The 19,305-nt window shown below is 48.6% G+C and overlaps 5 protein-coding genes across 5 annotated transcripts; 1 reads left to right on the top strand and 4 right to left on the bottom strand.

Annotated features, from left to right (window-relative positions):
• Positions 1–70: 70 nt before the first annotated feature.
• Positions 71–1,585, bottom strand: JN550_006460 (uncharacterized protein; the record flags this gene model as incomplete). The annotated part of the gene is made up of 5 exons (XM_049318201.1): positions 71–291; positions 342–450; positions 727–826; positions 885–969; positions 1,018–1,585. 5 exons carry the CDS (start codon positions 1,583–1,585, stop codon positions 71–73), a joined length of 1,083 nt encoding a protein of 360 aa, XP_049171679.1.
• Positions 1,586–6,409: 4,824 nt separating this feature from the next.
• JN550_006459 (uncharacterized protein) lies at positions 6,410–8,174 on the bottom strand (the record flags this gene model as incomplete). The annotated part of the gene is made up of 5 exons (XM_049318200.1): positions 6,410–7,187; positions 7,248–7,469; positions 7,532–7,826; positions 7,877–8,004; positions 8,068–8,174. 5 exons carry the CDS (start codon positions 8,172–8,174, stop codon positions 6,410–6,412), a joined length of 1,530 nt encoding a protein of 509 aa, XP_049171678.1.
• A 1,297-nt stretch (positions 8,175–9,471) lies between these two features.
• Positions 9,472–12,434, bottom strand: JN550_006458 (uncharacterized protein; the record flags this gene model as incomplete). The annotated part of the gene is made up of 6 exons (XM_049318199.1): positions 9,472–9,859; positions 9,910–10,127; positions 10,187–10,480; positions 10,913–11,146; positions 11,260–12,066; positions 12,189–12,434. 6 exons carry the CDS (start codon positions 12,432–12,434, stop codon positions 9,472–9,474), a joined length of 2,187 nt encoding a protein of 728 aa, XP_049171677.1.
• Positions 12,435–15,288: 2,854 nt separating this feature from the next.
• On the bottom strand, positions 15,289–15,759 carry JN550_006457 (uncharacterized protein; the record flags this gene model as incomplete). Its single annotated transcript, XM_049318198.1, has 1 exon — positions 15,289–15,759. One exon carries the CDS (start codon positions 15,757–15,759, stop codon positions 15,289–15,291), a length of 471 nt encoding a protein of 156 aa, XP_049171676.1.
• Positions 15,760–17,334: 1,575 nt separating this feature from the next.
• On the top strand, positions 17,335–18,629 carry JN550_006456 (uncharacterized protein; the record flags this gene model as incomplete). Its single annotated transcript, XM_049318196.1, has 4 exons — positions 17,335–17,906; positions 17,963–18,046; positions 18,149–18,196; positions 18,305–18,629. The coding sequence occupies 4 exons, from the start codon at positions 17,335–17,337 to the stop codon at positions 18,627–18,629; spliced, it is 1,029 nt and encodes a 342-aa protein (XP_049171675.1).
• Positions 18,630–19,305: the final 676 nt, after the last annotated feature.

Here is a 19,305-nt window from a genome sequence, read left to right as displayed (position 1 = left end):
GTAGTTGCTCCAGTTAAGAACTGCAGTACCAGTGGTACCGCAAGATTCTAGGGAAGTGGTCAAGGGTAGCTCAGATCAGGTTGGTGGCGAGGAGTTGGAGACATACTGCTTCTCTCATCAAGCTAATCCCGTATCCCGCCGTCCCGGCTGCACTGACGACGATTAAGAAATGGGCGCCTTTGAGGCGAGCTTGCTCAATTTCAAGATCTGAGATGTCATTACCCCGATGGTATTTCCCACTGGTACCGTGCTTGGATGCAAAGCGATTGATATTCCGATCGAGCACCTTGCCTAGGACGCCTCAGCTACGAATGAGGCTAGAAGTGGCATGTAGGACTAACCTGTAATGTAGGATCCCAGAGCCCCACCAATTCCGGATGGAAGGTATATAAGACCGGCTTGAAGGTAGTCCAGATGATAAATTTCGATGCATTGCGCTGCCAACGAGGTCTGCAGAGTCATCTTGATAGTATACGTGATTGAACCGATTAGTATGACAGCCAAGTTGCCTTTCTTGAACAGCATTGGCATGCAGCTGAACGGGTTAGGTATGTAATTTTTGGTTTGGACGAAAGACTTCGACACATCTTTCTCCCCAGTTTCTAGTCGATCTCGCAGAAGCAGAGTAAACAAGCTTCTGTGAAGCCCACCTGGATTTTTCGACCCGTTCCCAACAATCTTGCGTTGAGTTTCTGGAAAGAACATGAGAAGAAGCAGGAGATATACCCCAGTCAGAATAGCCAGAAACCAGAAGATCCATCGCCAGTTCAGCTTTTGGGTTAAGGCGCCAGCGATAACTGGGCCAAAGCTCGGCGCAGCATTGGTGCTAGAACGATGAGTCAGGCTTGTCACGGTAAGTGTGACTACGTGTACGAAACTCTCACAATAATATAAGCGAGCCAACGTAGGAGCCGCGCTCGCTTGTTGTAGTGATATCGGCTAGCACGCCGTAAGCAGCTCCGTAGGTTCCTGTCGAGTGTCAAAACACGATCCCCGCAGTTCCTCAGCTCAACTTACCCGATGATCCTGCGCTTTGAATCATACGCAGCACAAGAAGAGCAGGGTAAGACTTCTGCAATGCAATGCCGATATTGGAACCAACCACAAGCGTGAACATCAAGAGATAGGCAAGCCGGCGGCCTCTCTGGTCCGCGATATCTCCCATGAACGCTGGAGCGATCGCCGCAACCACTAGGTAAGAAGTGACCGTGAGGTTGATGAGAGTGACAGAGACACCGAGGTCTTGGGACATGGGAACAATGGCCGGAAAATATATATAGCTGCTGAGAGTAGAGAACATGGCACCGAATGATGCAATTGAGCTAATGAACCTTTTCTCCACATTGGTGAAGACTGAATATGGCACGTTTTCCTGAGCATGCTGATGTTTACGATCGACTGCCGCATGCTCTCCAGGCTTTTGAGAAGATTCTACGACTCTGACTTGCATAATGTCGTGGTTGAATGTTACCTGTGTCTTGCCAGTCGAGTTGCGTAGATATTGAGAACGCTTTAACATCTGCAAACGGCTCGGTCCGGGCTGCACGAGCTGGCACGGAAGTGTGTTGGCGGGGAAGATTGACATTTCGGGCCGAGGATATGTCGATCCCTGTCCATGCAGATTGCCCGTTGGAAGGAATGCATTGTGTTTGCTCTGACATGCGAGTGACTATCTTTCCATCATCACTGCACATTTGTCAAGCTCGCGAGCGAAGAAGATGGCAGAGGTTAATCCCAGACAATTCAACCCAACTGTGGAGAATTTGTCACTTGATGAGGCTGTTATCTCTAGTAAGTCATGAAAACCGTCAAAGTCCGTGGTTCTACGAGAATATGGGCTAGTTTCGAGCAGTTGTATCTGATCTAAGGAGTATTAGAACTTCCGGCCGGGTGTCGAGTTCTTTCTGTTACACCATCCGGTCAGAGTGCTTGGGTACAAACTCTCAAGATCAGTGTCCGGCTGCAGAATGGATGCGTGAGAGAGTACTTTAAGAAGGTCTTAAATCACAAACTCCTACAACCTCCTCCTTGATTAGAGCTCGCTAATGGTGTGTAGGGTGTGCTCTTCAGTATAGGCATGGATATGATGAGAGGGGCGTTCGAAGCAGATAATTCTCTCTACACCTTCCTTCCTGCCCACGTGCCCCAGCCCCTAGGTTGGGGCACATCATGCAATGACCCTAACTCCCATTTCTACATGTGTGAATTTGTCGAGATGCAGGATGGAATTCCAAACGCTCGATCTTGGGCAGCTACTGTATCACGCCTCCATATCAATAGTATGGGCAAATCGCCAACCGGAAAGTTCGGGTTTCACGTAACCACTCATTTGGCCAATGTACCCATAAACAATACATGGAACTCATCTTGGAAAGACTTCTGGGCTCAACAAATGCGGAGTCTTCTGGACCGAGACGAACAAGTCAACGGCTTCTGCGATGAGCTTTCGATGCTTAAACCCTTATTGTTTGATCTAGTTATACCTCGGTTCTGGGGACCACTAGAATCGGAAGGACGCACCATTCAGCCCTGCCTTATCCACTCAGACCTATGGCCTGGCAACATCAAATCAATGGCATCCACAAATTACCTATGCATGTTCGATGCCAGCGCCTACTGGGGACACAACGAAGGTGCGTAAGCAACCTTTATCTATACAGACGTTTGACCGTAGTTGAAGCGGATCTGGGAATTTGCCGAAACCCACGATATAAACTCGGGCCGCCTTATGTTCGAGAATATCTCGAGCGCATGCGCATATCTGAACCTACTGAAGATTTTGACGGGCGAAACGCCGTTTACGCTCTGAAGTTTCACGCACTGCTTTCCGTCATGTATTTCAAAGAGGCCAAGTTTCGAAAAATGTATGCGAGGCTCCCTGACTACACGTTTGTGTTATCTGACATAAACAGTCTCATTGATGAGATGAAAGCTTTAGTAGAGAGAGTTATTACACCTGCGACGCAGCTAAACGCAGCTCTACAGCTCTAGGATTTAGATCCATTTGGTTGGCGCCTGATGCTAATCACGATGAGATACGGACCACGACGCCCTAATCTTGTACTGGACCGATCTCACGACAAGAATCATAGCATACTGGCAACTGGAGCTCTACCTCATTCGCAGTTGACACTATGGATAGTGATGTTAGTGCCCCACGCAGGTTTTGGGCCAGACACATGTCTGTAAACATATAAGAGGTCTTTGTTCTGGAACAGTTGAATAGATTCTTTGACATGGCGTAGCACATAAACAGAGGTATCAGCATATTTAAGGGCTAGGTCCGTCTCCGGGTGGAATTATCACCTGGTCTTTGTTTGCAAGCTATTGGGCCGTCTTAAGAATAATGAGCAGCCACCCTCGACACCCATATCGCATTGTAACTTCTCTCTTGCATCGCTACCAGGGGGTGAACTACTTTGGAGAAAGACGACTTGAGCCTTTGTTATTATCTGGGTCTCTCCTTCACGGTCCTGGCACCACCGGCACACCTTATCCGCCACAAACTGTTCCTACAGGGTTGCCAAGTGAAACCTCACTGACTGCGGAGGAGATTTCGTTTGGGGTAATACAAAGAGTATATGAAGAGTCACGACCTGGCCCTGAATTGGCTTGGCCGGAAACCCGATGCCGGACACCCCCACGCGGGTTGAGATTCCACTTTAAACTTGCCGTATCTATTTTCTTCTGGTGGATGTTGGTGCCGTTAGCTCATGGCATCTTTTTCTTTTTCCTTTTCTTTGGGTTACAGTGGATAGTCAGAGGGATCTGGGTCACGAGTAGGTTATTCGGCTCCAAGCTCTTGCATTGATAAAAGCCGGATGGCGGGTGCTGGAGTGGTAGTGTTGTCTTCAGGTCAGGCTATATGTTGCTATTGTTTCCCATAAAGATAGACTCATAGCTTACTATTTCCCAAAGCTAGGCGCTGGGGCGTAGGGTGGTATGATGACGGCCCATGAAGAAATCACATCTGAATATGGCATTTAGAAAGCATCTAGCTAAGTACCAATTTGTCTCACACGATTACTTGAAACTTGATGTGTCCATCCCAGACCGCCTTCGTCTGTGGTAACGGGCTTTCCTAGCAATGACGGTAAACATTGATCTTCCAAAATGAACAGCCCGCATTCCAACATAAATGATCAAGTGATCTGTTTTGGTCCCTAATCCGTTTTGGTTCCTACTTGCGCCAAGTTGGGGGAAAGTCGGCTGCTTTCCGCATCCGGCAACCAAGTTGTTCGTTGGCGGTCACATATTTTGCATGATCCCAACATCAAGGCACCAACAGCGTAATCCACGCAATTTGAAGCTTGTAATTATCCACCGAAGCCTAACGATGTTATTTCATAGCATTGGTGCAATTGAAGGACAAAGAGAATTGGGTTTTGCCGAGCTTGCGCCACTGTCTACGCTCCAACACAACACATGGAAGACAAGGAAAAGTCACAAGAACAATCAAGGTTTACCCAACTGTTCTTAGCGCATCCTTGATTTTGTGTCTGAATTTCATGATTGAGGCCTTCAAGTTGCTCAACTAGCTATGCATTGACCAGAGAAACTCAGCTAACTATGCGTCATCCTTTGTTTGATGCAGAATAGATTCTCAATATTAAAGCGCTAAAAGGAGCAAGATCAGCTGTTCAACTTCTGAAAATATAACACCCTTTTATTTTCTTCATCATGACCTCTCCAATAATAACTAAGAGACTTCAAAAAAGTGCACCCGCAAGCCCCCTTGGCTTCAAGGTACATAATTGTGACACCTAATTGGAATGAACCCCTCAAAAACAACATATATTGGAAGTCCATTGAAGAACAATATCCACGTGAAAAGCGGAAAGAGCTCCAGCAGAGAAGGGAAAGATTTGTTACAGACTACAATAACTACGACCAGAGAGTCATCCACTTCGACAGATATCTCATCAAGATAATCGAAGAAGAGGAAGCGAAGCCTATACAAGACAAACGCAAAGCCAAATTTAGGGGCGCTGACTGGAAGAGTCATGTTGTGGAATAGTATCACAGCAATGCATTACGACCAGAAGAGCTTAAAAAGGAAGAATGAGATCCGTGGGCAGCTCTCACTCAACGCGTAATAATTCGAACTTCTAGAAAAGTCTTGGTTACTTGCCTGGGAATCCACCGTATCCTTGACCCTATGGCTGGCTGATAGTCAGTTTCTGAGAGTCGGTTTCCAATTGAGTTACGAAGAAGAACTGCCCGCGCCGACACCAGAGGATGTAGCAGCTTAGTCAACCATACATTCAAAGAGTCTCCTCAACGGTCATGACAGCGTTGAAAAGATTCTCAATATCATTAACGGGTGCAAAAATCCGATGAACGTCAACAAGTTCATTTGCTTTGCCTTTAATGATCACATCCGAGGGGCTGCTAATAAAATGCGATATGGAACAAAATAGATAACTTTTTCAACACGAGCTGGCAAATACAATTTGCCAAAGAATAGAGGGGATAGAACCTGGCTCGTCAGATGGCAAGAAACTTGCGGTATGCATGGCACAAGACCGTGCTTAATCGTGTTACAAACTTCAACCTTCTCAGTGAAGGGATGTTCCAAGAATTCGACAAGTATGGTTTTGAGGGTTTCACGAAAATTGACCACCGGAGTGTTGTTATCTCGCTAAGCTCTGATATCCCCGTGAAGCAGGCGATTGCTGATTTATACGACGACCAGTGGCCAGCGGTATTGATTTGTAACAGAATCAAGACTGGACATCTATACTTAGCAAATAGCGACACTAAGATGAGTTTAGCCGAGTATCACATGCCGTAGTAGGTTATGAGTTGCGGAGATCTAATAGCCCATGGACTAATAGCACAGTGGCCCGGATGTGGACGACGACACTGTGCGAACACGATGTTTGGCTAGAGCTTACTGGCTGATAGAGTTTCCTTCCAATGAAGCTGATCCTCTGTTTGAACTTGAACCCCCCCGGGATATTTGCATATACGTGCGGAAGAGATTCGTCAAAGAAATTGACCGGCACAACCCTGCCGAGTACAAAGGCCCCCCAAAGCCCAAGGACGCAATCATGGCGAAGCTTCTACCAAAGCCGAGTATACTGAGAAGCTGATGCTGCTAAGAACTAGATGGTCAGAATGTTCTTCTCAACGGTCGTTCCCCAAATAAGTTTCGAGTCTCTTTTTAAGATGTCATACTGGCGTGCTTAGCGTCTCTTCCTTTTTTCAACGTGCATGACTTTGAATTTTCCCGTTGTTCACTTCATCACCGGCACTAGTTCACTACCAGTACAACAACAACAACAACAACATTATCGCGGGTGTTCTCTAGAGGCTATGTGCTACATTTAAACATTGCAGACTCCATGCTACAGCTTGCAATGGAGAACCAAGCAGATATAAATGGTGATATCCTCAAATTACATGCTCACGGCTTCCACCTCCACGCCGGATGTCTCCATTCGAGGTTCTCAATCTCCTCTGCCGTCAGTCCTGAGAGTTCCTGATCGACATCTCGCTTCTCACGTCGCTTGTTGTCCCACTTCATCCAGAACAGAGTCAAGGTGCTCGAAATAAGAATGACCGAAGCAGCAGCCAAGTTCAGGCCGTTGCCGATGTGGTAGTTCGGACCATCCCAGCTTATGTAGCTCCAAGTGGCGATCAAACCCCCGACGTTGCCAAACATCATGTTCGTGGCGAGGGACACGCCCCGAGAAGTGTCACTATTGACTTGCGCAGCTGCTTGGGCGTTCGCAAGCGGACCAAGGGAGAAGCAGCTGCTCGTCAAGAAGAAGGTTGCTGCGTAGCGGACCTTGGAATCAGTACTGCCGAGGAACATTGAGTAGCCCATGATAACAAGAGGGGCTGACAGGATGAAGAAGACTTGTCGTCTGTCAAACTTCCATGCTAGCCCAGGCAGCAGCAATGTAAAAAATGCGCCGACGATGTATGGCGGGACTGTATACAGTTGCTTCTGCACTGTGGTGTAGGTCGGGTAGATGTTCGCCACGATAGTGGGCAGGAAGAATGCCAGTCCTTGAACGGTGATATTGTTGAGAAGGAAAACCCATGCAGTACTAAGAACGACCGGGTTCCAGAAACCCAACCAGACCTTTTTCCTGTCAAAGCCGTCCAACACGCTACTCTGGGAAAGACGCTCTGACTTGACTCTGGCGACAGCAAGGTCCTTCTCTTCCTGTGTGAGCCTGTTGTTCGAACGTTAGTGAATGTCTTGTTACAAGTCCAGGTCACTTGTGGGATCCTACCAGCGGGCAGTCTCCGGTCTGTCGGTCAGGGTGATGAAGGAGATCAATGAGAGACCAATGGTGATGATACCCTCGATAGCAAAGATCATTCTCCACCTGTGAAGGCTTCCAAAGCTTTCCAAGCTCAAAATACCGGAGGCTAGAAGTCCGCCAAAGGCGCCAGCCAGCGGAGACATGACGATGAACAGCGACAATCTAAAAGCAAGTTCCGACCGTCGGTACCTACAAAAGAGATTAGTCGAACGGCCACATTGCTGCAAAAGGTATAACGGGGGCACGCCTACCAACGCGACAAGTAGTACGAGATGCCAGGCATCATGCCGCTCTCAAACACCCCAAGGACGAAACGAACGCCACATGCCTGAGGGAGGTTGTTGACAAAAGCCGTGCCCACGGAGGCGATGCCGAAGCAAAGGGAAAGAAAAGGGATGAACCAGCCGGGGCCGATCCACTTGCAAGCCAGGTTGGATGGGATCTCGAAAACAATATAGCTGATGTAGAAAATCGACAGCAACGTATTGTAGTCGTACGTTCCGGTCATTCCCAAGTCCTTTTCGAGTCCTGCTAGCCTAGCATTGCCTATCGAACGTCAATACGGAACCATAATGGTGAGATATGACGGCACCAACCAATGTTTGCTCGATCGATAAAACAGAACAGGTAGAGGACCGCGACAGTCGGAACAATCATCAGGTCGATCTTGAGCCGAAGGCGTCGCTCGGCGTCTTTGTCGAATTGGACCGTCGCCTCGCCATATCTAAGGGGTGCGTCAGTACGCTGAAAACAGCAGGGCAGCAGCAGGTCAGCCAGTTGTGCTTACTTATCCGTTGCGGCAAGACCCTTTTCAGCAGCGGTGTGTATGTCTTCTTGCTGGTTGACTCCGGTGATGCCTGATGTCTTGTCGCTGAGACTCCCCTGAGACCCCATTGCGTACTACAGAAAGGTTTCTGGTCAGGGCGTCGAGTGGCCGTGAGAATTGCAGTGTGCCCTAGATGGAGCCTGTCGGGTTCGAGATTGAGGGCTGAAGAGCAGATGGGCGCGTGTCCGTTATTATTAATATATTTCACGATAAGCCACTACGCAAAATTGGGGACCTTGGCAACCCCAAAGTCCTCCATTCACTTTGGCTTGTGATTTAAAGCCCAAGGCCCCGGCTCTGCGCTTTTCCTGGGTCGCAACAGCTGCGGAGCCAATCATGGCCGGCATGAATGCGTGGTAACCTGGTCGGTGGATAACGGCGCTCGACTTAGAGCGAGGCTAAGGATTCTTCCCCAGCTGGAGTAGTTGGGGAACGGTGCGGGGTTTCGGCACTATTTCTTGGCCTGGGAACGGATGCATATGTCGGTACATGCCACCACCGGCAGCTGGTCCCTAGTTGATGTGTGAATGGCTTGCTACATCAGGGAACCCGGCTGACAGCCGCGGGACTAATATCCCACACCGGCGCGCGGCCCACGATGAATGCACTACAGTAGTCTTGGACATCGCTTGGGTCATTTAATGAAGAGTCTAGTTATGTCTTGTCAACCAGTTCAAACGACGCGGGTGCCGAGGTTCAATTGCACAGTCTTCTGCTTCTCTGCTTCTCTGCTCTCCTCCCATTGTACTACAGCAAGAGGCCTTGGCCGCTCCTCCTGAGTCAATTCTTCGCGCATGTTGCACATTACTTCTCTTGGGTGCATAGTAGGTCAAACAGCGCTTAGTTCCAGCTGGGTTGGCTCAGCCTCTGTCGAAGGATTCGACCACATATCCCATGAAGTGGCAGAAGGGAGGCCTATGAGCTCTTTAGTGTTAAATCGTTATCTTTTCACGATTTCCAAATGCGGCAAGAGACCTAGCGAACATCCAGTGCGCTAATGTGTCCTGTGAATGCTTAGAAATCCTTTCTTTTCCATCGCAATCTCGTCAACAATAGGCACACCTAACTAATGCGTGACGCCATCAAGCCACGAGTACACGGCGAAGGTCTCGGCAAGACGATTCGGCAAGGTGGTGCTAGGTTGATTTCGGAGCACCTGGAGATGCGCATGATAAATCCACCAGTCTTTCGTATTACAGCATAGCATACCAATCCCCATCAAAACTTGTACTGGAGGTTTGCACATAGCGCAACTCACTCTCAAGGTCGTACTCAAATAGCATATTTCGACTTTCTAGTGAATATAAGCGCACGTATGACCGAGAGGTACTGCTACATGATAACCTGACAGAACTCCGAGGTTCGTCACCCTTGAACCTTAGCCACCCTAGACTCTACATCTAATTGGTCTTGACCTAGAGCGCGCCGCCTCTGACCGGGCCTGTCCGTGAAGAAGGCGCTATCAAGCCAGTGGGAGCCGCGCAACAGCCTGCGATGCCGGTGTGGCTCTTTGGCGCTCGGCACCACAGCTTCCATTTCATGTTGTTGCGACAATGGTTGTGTACTGTGAGATACTTGAACCCGATGTCTATTGAAGCTTTCCATGATGGACTCCCACTTGTAACCATATATGTACGCCGTGCCCACCACAGCTACTGTCAAAGGAATTGATATCATCCAGAAAAATCCCGAGTCTTGGTTGATGCTTGCGATATCGGTAGTGTTCATGCCAAGAAAGCTAGTCATGAATGACCTTGAAGTCTTATTAGGGTTGGTCGGGAGGTTGAGTTTCGTTTTACTCACATCGGAAGGAATATGACCGTCACAAAGGTAAACACGCGGATGGCTTTACCGTGATCCTCGTCAATTATCTCCACGATCTGAGCCACTTGGCTCTTGATATCCTGGGTTCTGTGTTCAAGGTGTTCGAGTTGGATAATCTTGTCGTGCAATTTTGTCATCTGAGCATCGATGAAACTCGATTCAACTCTGAAGTGGATTTGGCGATCGAGACGGGGCTTCTGAAACGATGTGTCAAGACATGTCTATAATCCATCAACATATTGAATTGTCCTTCCACTATAATGCGAAGCGCTTGAATTTCGCCGTGTAAAGAGTTGAGTTCAAGGTAAAGACGACGCTTAGGTCTAGTCGTAGCTAGAAACTGTAGCCTGGAGACATATTGTTTGTAGGGATTAATGGGGTCAGTCGCGTTTTCCAGTTGGAGTGGTCGATCCTGCAAGTTGGCTGCTATTGCAGCGACAAGGAACCCAAGTCCAACGGGTTCCAAGCTAATGAGACCGGTGTTTTTACTGGAACTAGAACCCAGTACGATACGGATCCTGGCGGCATCCAGCATCTCCTCAACCTGATCCTTGAGTTGGTGAGCAGCTTTCTGGAGCAATCGAGATTGCAACTCCAATTTCCCTCTCCGTACTCCTCCGATTAACAACCCCCCGATGACCCTCGCAGGTGTTTCTTGAGCCCTTGCAGATTCAACAATACGGGTTGCAGTGAGAATCTGGAGTGACAGTATACATCTGAAGACTTCAAGCAAGCTTTTAGGTAGTCTGTGGGGCGCTTTCAATTTTGTTGGAGTGCCAGGGATAGCATCACCAAGTGTAGTGACCGAACGCAGAATGTTTCGTGCTTCGTGGTATATGCTCGACAATCTGTTAATCACATCGTCGAGTAGTGGCGCCACAAGTTGTTTCAATTGGTCCTGGTAGTCAGCGTTCCATCTTCTACCATGATATGCTTCTATCCAAGCAAAGCAGGGGTTAGTCCCTGGATCGAAGCAACCTACGTGCTCAGCTTGCTCTTTTGAATGAACCATATGGATCCCGTGTACGTGGCGAAGTGCTTCTTCTGACCTATCGTATATCTTCCCGGCAGAGCACGCGTTGCAGTCTGCAAACGAGTTCTCAACCGTCATCTGGGTAGTTGCGTCAGTGGACACCAGAAGTCCAATATCATACGCTTCTACTTTCCAGAGGTACTGAGCCGCGTTACCAATCGCATCCATAGAATATGCCACGGCCTGTAAGGAAAGACAAATTAGCCGCACATCTTAAAACTCCGTCTGAGGCGCTATATCACCCTTGATATGGAGTCTAAAGAGCCCTAATACTTTCTTATCACTCCATGAAGTACGTGGCCATAGTATGGCACCCATAAACCTAAGACAATTTCGGACAAGTCAAAAAGTTGATGGAGCGCCTGATCAGGGGTCCAGTTGGTTAGAGCCCACTCAATGCCACCTGCTTCTTCTAGCTCGGCATCTCGATCTTCGGGATCAACTTGAGTGCTCCACAAGCTTTGCAGATTCCTGATTCCACCAGAGACTGGGCCGTGGGCGGTTTCTTCAGATGCCTTACTCTGAACGGAGTGTTGCGAGCTCGGAGTAATTTGGAGTCGTGCCTGAGGTACATTATCTCTGCTTTGAAATTCCGAGTAATTCGGCTGCTGTCCTTGCATATACCGTTGAGCTTTATGCAAACGTCTAGCCATATTCTTCGCTGTGCCTTCCTCCCGTGGAAAGTCTTCTGAAGGGTTTTCTGCCCCAATATTCCCAAGTAGCCTATGTTGATCTGCCATAGTGCATTTATGTTGACATCTGTGCCTGGATCGCATTTCTTCGATTGTGCACTCGAATGCATTTTGATAGGCTATATCTTCCGCCGGTGTGTCTTTGTGGACCTTGTCGAGGAAGTACTGCACTCGTCGCAAGCTCGCCCCATACGATTGATCGTCAGGCTCTTCCATGCCTGTATTCCAGGTGAAAAACGGATGATCAGAAAGTGATCGAGATTCTTCCTGATCTGCATCTTGATTTAAAATGCTTGGCGCCATGCTCCTTGCTCTGGAGCTGGAGGGTGCCATGGATGCTGGGCTTGGCGCAGCCGAATCTCCTCTAGACCGAAATGAACCGCCCATTGAATTTTGAGACGGTGATTCACGCTGGAAAAGATGTCAGCTGGCTGTTTCTCTGAGCCTTCACCTAGTAAAATGCCCCATCCATCCCTAAAATGTGGATTGAATGGGAGTCTTGGAATAAATCAGGTCCTTGATATACCACTTACTGGAGGACGCCAACTTCCCAAGGAAGGTTCATCATCCGAGCCGGGCGACCAGTTAGGTGAACTTGAGTCCCAGTCTGTATCATAGAGCATTGTGTTATCAGCTGGAATAGCAGCTCTGGAAGCAGTAACACTGATGGGCCCGTTGGAGGTAGGCGATTCCAGACTGTCTTCATCCGATTCTTGGCGAATAGGACTTAGGCTTTTGCTTATAAAGCGATCGGCTCGTAGAATCAAGGCATCCTCCATACTTGGGTTTGAGGATCGAGAAGTGGCCAATGCTTCAATTTTTATACTTTGGGGCCTGCCTCGAGACAATCGTGATTTCAGGTCTGCCCCCTTCATATCAAGGCCATTATCTTTTCTAAGGATATTTTCGTCAAATGTTTGCGCCCGGACAGGCATGCCAAATGACGATGTTGGCCGATTTCCCGATGGCCCTCGTGGTGACTCCATCGACCGTGGGGATGGTGACCGATTGCGCCTCGGCTGGCGTTCAGGAGAAATCTGTCGTCGGCTTGAGCTTTGAATCGTCTTTTTAGGGTGGATGCGACTACAATGTACAATTTCTCAACAAGAGGCTTCCTTTCCTACTCGTAAATGGGTACCTACTGATCTGTATTTCCGTTCTACACTTCTCTGTATGTCAAGTTCGGTTCGGTACTTGCCGTATATCTCTGGCCGGTCTGTACGGTCTGTGTCCTAGAGCCCTGGGAGCCAGACGTCGGATCATGGGTTGACCGCGTCGAGTGAACCCTTTTTCGAGTTTCACTTAAAGGTCGTTCGTATGTGAATGAGGAGTTGCGTGTCAAAGGATCAGCAATAGGAATACGGTGGCTCTCATCACTCGAGTAGACGGATGGCTGACTAGCCTTCGGATAGAGGACTAGTCATCTATCGTATGGAGCGTGATCATCTGACATGACGAGTTTGATCTGTATCTCATTCATATCCGGGCTTTTTATTAGTTCGACCCATTCCGTAGCGGTAAGGACGCACTCATTGTTCACCACAAGGTCAAAACCAGTGTCTTTCGGGCGAGTTGATGAGGTCAAACTCTTCACGTGGCTGAGGAAGTCCTGTTGAAGATTAGTACTGTATAGACCGTTCAACCTGAATCTAACGACAAATTAGTGGCCTATTTGCGAACTGTTGCACTTACAGCGTAGGTGAAGCCTAGCTCCACAACTATATTATATGACCTTCCACCAGAATCAGACATACGGATCATCCGTGGGCCATTGAGACCTGGTGTCTCACGCAACGATATCTGGCGACCTCTTAGTTCCGCCATGACATCTGTGCCATTCAGCATAGGCTCTGATCAATGTATAAGGCGTACGAACCTTGGCCCGGTAAAAGACACCAAACATGTGACACAGATAGGCCTTTACCGACAACGCCGTTCGATTTGGATGTGTTTTCCTATGGACCGTAGACTTGGCCATACGCACTTTGCAACAGAGTTCGTGGCATGACATCGTTTCTGCGAACTGGCTTCACATCATGCTCTCGCTTCCGGGGAAGCAAGTAAGGAAGAGCAATGAAAGTCACGGACCAATCTGGATCGTACCTAGATCCCGTGGCTCCATCACATCGAAACACACGATATTTCTCGGATTGTTAATTCAAGTGCTGCTGTTGCTCTATCTTTTCTTTCTCATGCCTCAGCAATGATAATGCAATGAGCCGGTGCCGTGAGTCAGTGAAAGGGCAGTTCTTAACGTACGTCTGCACTAGGGTTAGAATATCCATTCGTCTGCAAACGTGCGACAGCTTTTTGAACTATACCTCTAGAAGACTCAAGTGAACGTTCGTTGTTTTACGTGCCTGTATGCCAGATCAATATTATGTGAAGTTTGACGGACCCCTTTTGCGAACTTAAAGCCACAGCATGTGGGGGACCTTCGCTTCGTTAACATATCGACAGATAAGGGAGGTCAATTCTTGTCCTTCACCATCAAATGAATGCTCTGCGGCGCATATTGTCGTTAACTCAGTCTCTATTCCACCCTGAAATACTGTCTTTGGGGTCCTCCATGGCCCGCCAAACACCTTATCTGTAGCTGGCTCCCATATCTTGGGATCAAGCTTGATAGTCAAGGAAAGCGGGCGGTGTGTAGTCACAGATACTGGAGGAACATAACGCCCTACGCCGTCTTCGGTATCATATTGCCCTGGTCCTGCGTGAACTATAGGAGGAGGCTTTGTGGACAAAGTGATTTTGCTAGTATCAGATGATGGTTCTTCAAAAATCCCCTTCTGAGACGATAATTGAACATCGTCATGTGCACTTCTGTCATCACTGACAGAATGAGACAAGCTCGTCAGTGTCGGATCCTTGTCTCCAACTTCAGATCCATGTCGAGACCCCAGGCTTGATTGTCGTCCTGGTGGGTGGCCCTTTGTTCCGAGACTTGCGAGCTCTGTAGCTAGCAAACGTTGACGGTGAGCGGGTCTTGTCCCCTGCATCCACCAGTTCCAGTGATTCTCAGCTGGTATGAAGCCAGGTTTAGTTGCGTTGGACTTCTGGCGACAAAATGCTTGAGCAAGTGGTGAATTAAACATTTGAGCCCAATCGTTTTCCTCTATCCCCAGCATGGGGTTTCCCGTAGTCTCAGAGAAACCTTGCACATCGTCCATGTCTCTCAGGAAAAATTGAAACCATCGTTTGTGCTTGACTTGAAACCAGAAATTCCCCTCCTCAGTCTCTGCAGCATTATCTGCTTTTGAATCACCATCCAGGTCAATAACCAGCTTTGGTGTTTCCCCCGATCTTGTAAAATGCATATTAATGCGGGACTGGCCGGGAGTCCCTCGGTATCCTGGGCGCCTTTTACGTATTCCACCGGGTCGACGAGATGGTGATGGCTTTCCAGCTGAATACAAGACTTGGGGATTCCTTGACGGGTTGCTTCTGTCTCTGGTCATTTCAGGGGATATCTCCACCCAGCTGGAGTCATCATCTGTGACGGCGAAGTCGTCAGAGACGAAAGGTTGTGGCCACTCCATAGGTGCATTTCTTAAATACAAGGGTTTATCGGCGTCCGAAGCCCCATAAGCTAGATTCGAACGTGGCTCATTGTTATTTTTCGGTAACACATCATGTTTTTAGCGCATTTTCGTTCTCCGGGTGCCCCTCAGCAGCTTTCGTTGGCGATGATACGTCGCGACTTGCATTGCTGCTTTGAGAACTGGGAATAACCGGGAGGCTAGCTCCATGCACGCTTCGGTCTACACCAACGTGGCCTTGACTACCGTGAAGTTTCTGAAGATATTGAACAGCGGTCCTTCGAGCTTCTCCATCGCCTGATGATTTATGCTCGGTATCCTGCTCATTGTTGTCTTGGCTATTAGCCTGGTTCGCCTCTGCTGGATGTGCGACGCCGTGGCCGGAAAGCGGGGACTCGGCCCGGGCTGCACTTCCCGCATCCTCAGCGTCGGTGGCCCGCGCGGAGCCGGGCGCTGGGCCAGAAAGCTCGTCCATGACCACCGATCCTGGATAAATGATGAATGCTGTTGGGACGCTGCTTTGATTGTTGCTTGAGGGAGGCTGGCCGTCTAGTACCTTCATGTGAGCATCTATTTTTGGATTGCATCGGTGCGCGCTTCCGTATTCATCTCAACGGCCCCCACACCCTCAAAGACACAGCCTGGTCGGCAATGCTACGTCAGTTCCGTGATGAGAGCAAAGTATTCCCCGCTTATTCACGACTGTGGAAGTATGGCAGAGGGCTAGCTTAGCCCTTATAGTAGAGTTGTGTAGCTGGTTCGCCGTGATATTGGGCAGTCTTCGTGATGACGCCTGCGGCACATGTGTGTGTAGTTGCCCATTGCCGGATCTTCCTCCTCAGAACTATAATTTCTCAACCCATCTCATACAAGCAGAAAGCCACCATTCGCATAGGGATCTTCCATTAGTAATTTGTTCGAATGCTTCAACGTAAAGGGAACATTATCCTAGACCTAGCAGAACTCACGTCTGCGGCGCCAAGCAGTCATGATTGCTGCTAACCTGAATCATGTACTCTCAACGCAAAACAATTCTTAAGCGCCAAAAGGCCCATACTTCCCTGGTCACGACGAATCATCTATCTGTTCTTGTTGGAAGTTCTGGTGAGCCGAATTAAACCCCATGTCGTGTTGCCCCGCTGCCGGCCAATGAAATGGCGGGCCGCTGTGACGGGAATCTACGCGGTTGGCCCGATAATCAAGGATCATAGTAATATATGGGCCTGTAGCCAACATGGATACTTTCTGCTCCGCTTTTGTACCAGCAGCTTTCAGGTGTGTGAAAATGTTTCTTCGCAGCATAGGATTGACTTACGGTTAACGTAGACGTGACAATTCAAGTTTCGGGGGGAAATAAAATTTCCGCGGGCCTAGTATTATCGCCAGCTGTCTTACCCGCCTGTAGGACGATTTAGGTATGTAGGAACTCATCTGTGAGGCGCCATGGCAGTGAAGCGCCGGAACGTAGCATCTGCCCCCTGGGTACATCATGATTGCCGTTGGACTCGATTAGACTTAGATCAGCCGCCGCACCCAACATATGATTTTATGCGGCCCATCGATCCCAGCGAAGGCACCCACCCATCCAACCCTGTTGCTACCCAGTCACCCGTCATTCAATCTTTGCCACTTCTTGGTTGAATTTCCTGTGTCCGCTCAACCTAGACGCTCCTTACTTCGCGTGATATGAAATTTGCGCCTCTACCATATTTTTATCTATTGTATTATGGCAAACGCCAGTATACAACGCCGCTGGGTGCACCTCACGGGATACTGCATCGTTCTGTTCATCATTGTAAATTTTTTCCTCAAACACGGCTCACCCTTGCCTCCTTTCACATTTTTCACGGGCGACGTAATAACCTTAGATTTTGTTCGTCTCGCGAATGACAGAACTGGCCTTGATCTGTCTCCAACTATCAAGTATTCGTCTCGGTGTATTGAAGTGATCATATCACCCAATGCCAATCGTAATGCAGTCCTTAACGTGTCCGAAGCTCTTATCACGGAGCAAGCGTTGGTCGAATTGGATCACATGGGAGATTTAAGCGGAGCAGTCGGAGGATGTGTTCCAATCTCCCTGTCCGTAAACCATGTTTATCCAGGAAGGGCGACATTTCCCAATCTCATTTTCGGCATGGCAACTACCTACAACAGGCTGCTTGATTCACTCCCTTCTATTGGGCATTGGTGCTCCGGCCGAGAATCGAAACTGTTTGTCGTTGTCGAAGACTGGTTTGACCGTCGAGAGGATGTCTTGGAGCTTCAGGGCACATATCGAAAAAGTGGCATCCAAGCCTTCTTCATCGAACCATTTGACAGGACACATTCCACATCACAGTCTCACTTCATGGTATTGACTCGGATGGTTGAGGAAAGTGGCCCAGAAACAGAATGGTTTGGGCTTCTTGACGATGACACTTTCTACCCTCATTTGGCACCGCTTTCCGATGCACTTGGAGCCTTCGATCATACCCAAGACATGTATGTTGGTGGTTTGGCCGAAGACTTTGGATCAATCCAGAATTTTGGAATCATGGCTTACGGTGGAGCTGGCGCATATCTCTCTGCAGCTCTGGCGAAGAAACTCGGTACTGTGGACCAGGCCGTTCAATGCCTCCAGGAGTCTCCTCCGAATTTAGGGGACATCATCATTCGCGACTGTGTATACCACCACAGTAGAGCGAGAATGACAGTATTGCCAGGCTTGTATGTAACTCAATCTCTTACAAGGCATAGCTTGGACAACTAATGGTGAAATTCAGTTACCAACATGACCTCCTCGGTGACCTACGCGGCTTCTTCGAGTCTGGCGTGGATCCGCTCAACTTACATCACTGGAAGAGCTGGTATGCGACCCCGAAACCTCTACCCCTCTTGGCGTGATTCTTCATGTTGTTTCACGGTGTATTAGTCTCTTCAAAATATGCTGACTTGTGATTGTCATCAAGGTACCATGCACCAGTTGTAGAAATGGCTACTGCAACAAAATTTTGCGGGTAAGTAGAAAACGCGAGGGACTTGGCACACGGCTTCTTGTGTGGAACAATCAAAAACAGTACTGTGGCACCAAGATAACTGATTGCTGACAATTTTTCCCTAATTAGAAACTGTTTCCTCCAGCGATGGCGCTTCGGGAACGATACGATACTATCCAATGGTTATTCCGTTAGTGTATACTCCGAAGGATTAGATACGATCGACCTCAGCAAAATGGAACACACCTGGGGTAAATTATACGGTGACCAAGATCCTCGCTATGATTATATCCTTGGCTCACTGCGCGATATGGTGAGCGAAGACCGGCGCAAGACCTACTATCTCAAAGATACGGAGATCAGCGGTGATACCATGAGACAGCTCTATCTACGAAAGGGGGACCATCGTTCCGGGGAACTTGACGAGGTAGTGGAGCTGATCTGGAGGAAATGATGTGGGATCGCCGTCGAGCGTTGCATTAAGCGGTAGCAAGCCTACGCAATATGTTATCAGGTGACGCTTACCAGAACCAGCCTTTTGAAGTACACGATTAGCGCATATGGGTGAGTAAGTCGAATAATGCAGCACCAAAATCGATATTTTGGGAACAATATCTTCTGCGCCATTTCTTTGATTCGGAGAATTGGTCCCAGTCCGCAAAGACCTTTCCGCCATCCAGATTATAGAGACCGGGCCGCCTGCATCTGGCATAGCTTCAATTGATTTTTCTTACTTTTTGCGGTCTCTGATGGCTATATACGTCTCTTTAATGGCATGATTGGCCGTTCCTTGGCTGGGTGGGGATTTCTCCCTTGGTTCAGCAGTCTACCTTGTATCACTACTGCTATTTATGTCTATACTACAGAATGATACCCCAAATATGAAGGGATTGTATGCTGGACAAGCGGCCACGGCCCACCCCTGTGTAGTTTCTGCTTTCTGTGACACAATTCCCCTCAACAGACTCATCGGCGCCGTAATAGGCTGATATGCAGAACTCAAATTCCAAACGCCGGGGAACAGCCAGCCAGTAGAGTGGCAGGGCACATCAGTCGAAAATGAGTCACTGCTTTTCGATGCACTTCCATCGTTGATGTTGCGGGTCCACCAGCGATATCCTGCAGCGGCC

Source organism: Neoarthrinium moseri, assembly GCF_022829205.1.
Source record: "Neoarthrinium moseri strain CBS 164.80 chromosome Unknown scaffold22_Wmoseri_CBS_16480, whole genome shotgun sequence".
Classification (NCBI taxonomy): Eukaryota; Fungi; Ascomycota; class Sordariomycetes; order Amphisphaeriales; family Apiosporaceae; genus Neoarthrinium; species Neoarthrinium moseri.
Note: the sequence above shows the minus strand (reverse complement) of the source record. Positions and strands in the feature narration are given on the sequence as shown.